This window comes from Octopus bimaculoides, chromosome 7 (assembly GCF_001194135.2).
Source record: "Octopus bimaculoides isolate UCB-OBI-ISO-001 chromosome 7, ASM119413v2, whole genome shotgun sequence".
In the NCBI taxonomy this organism is placed as follows: Eukaryota; Metazoa; Mollusca; class Cephalopoda; order Octopoda; family Octopodidae; genus Octopus; species Octopus bimaculoides.
This window is the reverse complement of record NC_068987.1, coordinates 83,110,848-83,114,249: the sequence shown is the minus strand read 5'-3', so window position 1 is coordinate 83,114,249 and position 3,402 is coordinate 83,110,848. Positions and strand designations below refer to the sequence as shown.

The 3,402-nt window shown below is 38.0% G+C and overlaps 1 protein-coding gene across 1 annotated transcript in view; it reads right to left on the bottom strand.

Moving 5' to 3' along the window:
* Window positions 1-549: 549 nt before the first annotated feature.
* Window positions 550-3,402, bottom strand: part of LOC106870139 (telomere repeats-binding bouquet formation protein 1) — a 51,610-nt gene continuing 48,757 nt past the window's right edge. Inside the window, exons 8-9 of the mRNA XM_014916131.1 lie at window positions 1,287-1,445; window positions 550-650 (exon numbers count right to left, since the gene is read on the bottom strand). Coding sequence (XP_014771617.1) covers window positions 550-650; window positions 1,287-1,445 — 260 coding nt within the window. The remainder of the gene's footprint in view (window positions 651-1,286; window positions 1,446-3,402) is intronic.

Below are 3,402 nucleotides of genomic sequence, written 5' to 3'. Positions count from 1 at the left end.
TTTTTTTAAAACCATTTTACTCTCTTTTTTTTTTTTAATATCTGATGTACGGATCTAGTTCACTTAGTTCTACTACTGGCAGCAGTGCAACGAACTGCACCACAAATCCCGGATGCTCAATTTGACACTTTTCCTTCAACTTTTTATATTTTTCCTTATCGATTAGAATAGCTTTTATGTTTTCACCGTACATCTCCCTGGGCAACTTAACCCTTATAACGGATTTAAGCTTGGTTATCACTCTTTCGGTATATAATGCTTTTAGTGTGACCAACTGAGACTATGGATACTATCAAACAAATTCAGCTTTGGTCTGCCCCTAGGTTTCCTGCTGGTTAGCTCAGCTTGAAGAATCTATCTTGCAATTCTTTCCTACAACATTCTAATCACATATCTATAGTACTGGAGTTGTGACCTCTCGATGAGAAGTAGAAGCTTGATCTGGACAGACTCCCTGTTCTCTGAGCTATGCACCATGTCAAATAACATTACTGCAGAGTGGAGATCCTTAGAAGGAACCCCGTTCATGATTGAGCGTTTTTTTGGTCGTTAATGAGGATAGGCACACAAACCGAACTGAAGATTGCGAGTTTGGTTTTTTGTGGGTACAGTACAATTGCTGGATTGGGTGCCAGGCATGAATAGGACCACTGCAAGTTGTAATATGAAAAGAATGTTAATTGACAGGTGTTCAAACTGAACATCAACCATATCAATGTCAGAGGCTCTGCAAAGGACAAAGCAGACACTTGTTTCTTCCTCTTCCTTATCATCATCATTAAGCTCTCATCTCCAAAGAAAAGTAAAGCCAGTTCTCTATCCTATGTACACCAGTAGTTCTAAAGTTAAAGTTTCTAATAGGCACAGGAGTGGCTGTGTGGTAAGTAGCTTGCTTACCAACCACATGGTTCCGGGTTCAGTCCCACGGCTTGGCACCTTGGGCAAGTGTCTTCTACTATAGCCTTGAGTCAACCAAAGCCTTGTGAGTGGATTTGGTAGATGGAAACTGAAAGAAGCCCTTCGTATATATATGTGCGTGTGTGTGTGCGTGTGTGTGTTTGTGTGTCTGTGTTTGCCTCCCACCAACATCGCTTGACAACCGATGCTGGTGTGTTCACATCCCTGTAATTTAGCAGTTTGGCAAAAGGAACCAATAGAATAAGTACTAGGCTTACAAAGAATAAGCCCTGGGGTCGATTTACTCGACTAAAGGTGGTACTCCAGCATGGCCGTAGTCAAATGACTGAAACGAATAGAAAATTTTTAAAAAATCAAAGAATACTTACCGTTACCCAAAAGACATGTATCAAGAGCTGAAGTTAATAGAACAGCAGTTTTCAAATAATCAGCGTTATAAACATTGTCGGTAGCAAGTGTGTATAGCTTAATTATGTTTACTAATACATCAATTCCATCCAGTTCTCGCAATGTATTTTGGTTGGTCTCTAATAAACAAAAAAAAAAAAACGAATGTGTATGCTTGTTGCTTCAGTAAAAATATTAAATATAACCATCATTGTCATCATCATTGTTTTAACGTTTATTTTTCCATGCTTGCATGGGTTGGATGGGATCTGTTGGGGGCAGATCTACTACTTCTACTACTACTACTACTACTACTACTACTACTAGACGCTCTTCTTGTGGCTAGCTCTTATTTGATCCCATGCAAAGTAATACTTTACCCCTTGCCTGACATGTTTCTGCAGAATATCCAAAATGAATGCCATTCATTTACAACAACCACAGGTAGTCACGACAAGGAGACACAAAAACACACACACACACACACACACCATCATCATCTTAATGTCCACTTTCTCATGCTTGCAAGAGATGAACAAAATTTATTGAGGCAGGTTTTCTAAGGCTGGATGCCCTTCATGCCACCAACCCTCACCTGTTTCCAAGTAAGGTAATATTTTCCCATTGCAAGACATATTTAAGCAGAATGTTGGTAACGAACGTCACTGCTATTATGCAATGCCAAGAGAAGGAGACACAAACACACAACCATACGTGCACGCACACACACACGACAGGTATCTTTCAGTTTCCATCTACCAAACCCAGACACAAGGTTTTGGCAGCCTGGAGCAATAGTAGAAGTCACTTGCCCAAAGTGCCTTGCAGTAGGATTGAACCCAAAACCATGTGGTTGGTAAGCAATCTTCTTAACCACACAGTCACACTTGCACCTCATATTCATAATTATAAAGTATACCTGAACTCCAAATTCACTCTACTTAAATTCTCATTGGAAAAAAAAAAAGGTGAGAAAGAAAATATTCTTCATTTTCAAACAGGGTTTGTAGTCCTGTAAGCTGCATGGCAACCTCAACGGTGCTGGTGGCATGAAAGAAAAAAAAAGAACCCAGTCAACATTCCAAAGTGGTGGGCATTAGGAATGGCGTCCAGAGTAGACACCGGAGCACAATGCAATCCTTGGAGCTTATCAGGTCCTATCAAACTGTTCAAACCATGCCAAAATGAAGCATAGATGTGAAATGATGATGACGACGATGATGATGATGAGTTGCAAGGTATCAAATGAATTTATAACATTTTCAGATAACATATTGAAGAGAGAACAAAAATACACATAAATATATATATAAAAATATAGCAGGAAACCAGGAAAGATCTGAAAGGTGAAAGTTCATCATGATTTTGGCAGAAGCAGGAATAGACCAGGATGAGACAGAAGAGTATCTGTGAAGTCTTTAATGTTGATTTGACCTAGATCCATGGGATCACAACAGGTAAGATCCAGGGAATCATAATAGGCAAGTAAGATCCAGGGATTCATAATAGGTAAGATCCATAGGATCATAATAGATAAGATCCAGGGGATCACTGGTGAAAAACTCTTCAATAATAAAAAGGTAAGTTGCAGATAGTTCTTTACATCTGTTTCTGTGGAAGTTACATATTAAATGCAGATCAATGCAGTTTTTCTAAAACACAGACTGTAATATGCAAACCATCCATCATAAGAAGAAGAGTACATACAACAGTAAGGAAAATAGAATATGTCTAAATAGAGAGGTAGATAGATCTACACTCCAACTGAGAGGGAAATATATATTGATGAAAAGTACTAGGTGGCTGTTGAGGATAATGTTGTAGAGATCGATATTTATAGGAATAAGGGGTTAATAAAAGGATATGAAAAATGAGAGAAAGGAAAAAGGAGTTTTATCTGAGGAGGAGAGCAAGCTGCTATTTCTAGCTGTTCATGTAATATTAGGTTGTTATCATGTACTTTCTTTTCAGTGCTGTATCAATGGATATTTTAGTGTACCTTCTCTTAAACACCTATATGTGTGTGTGTCTATCTGTCTATCTATCTAGCTATTTATATATATATATATATATATATATATATATATATATATATAT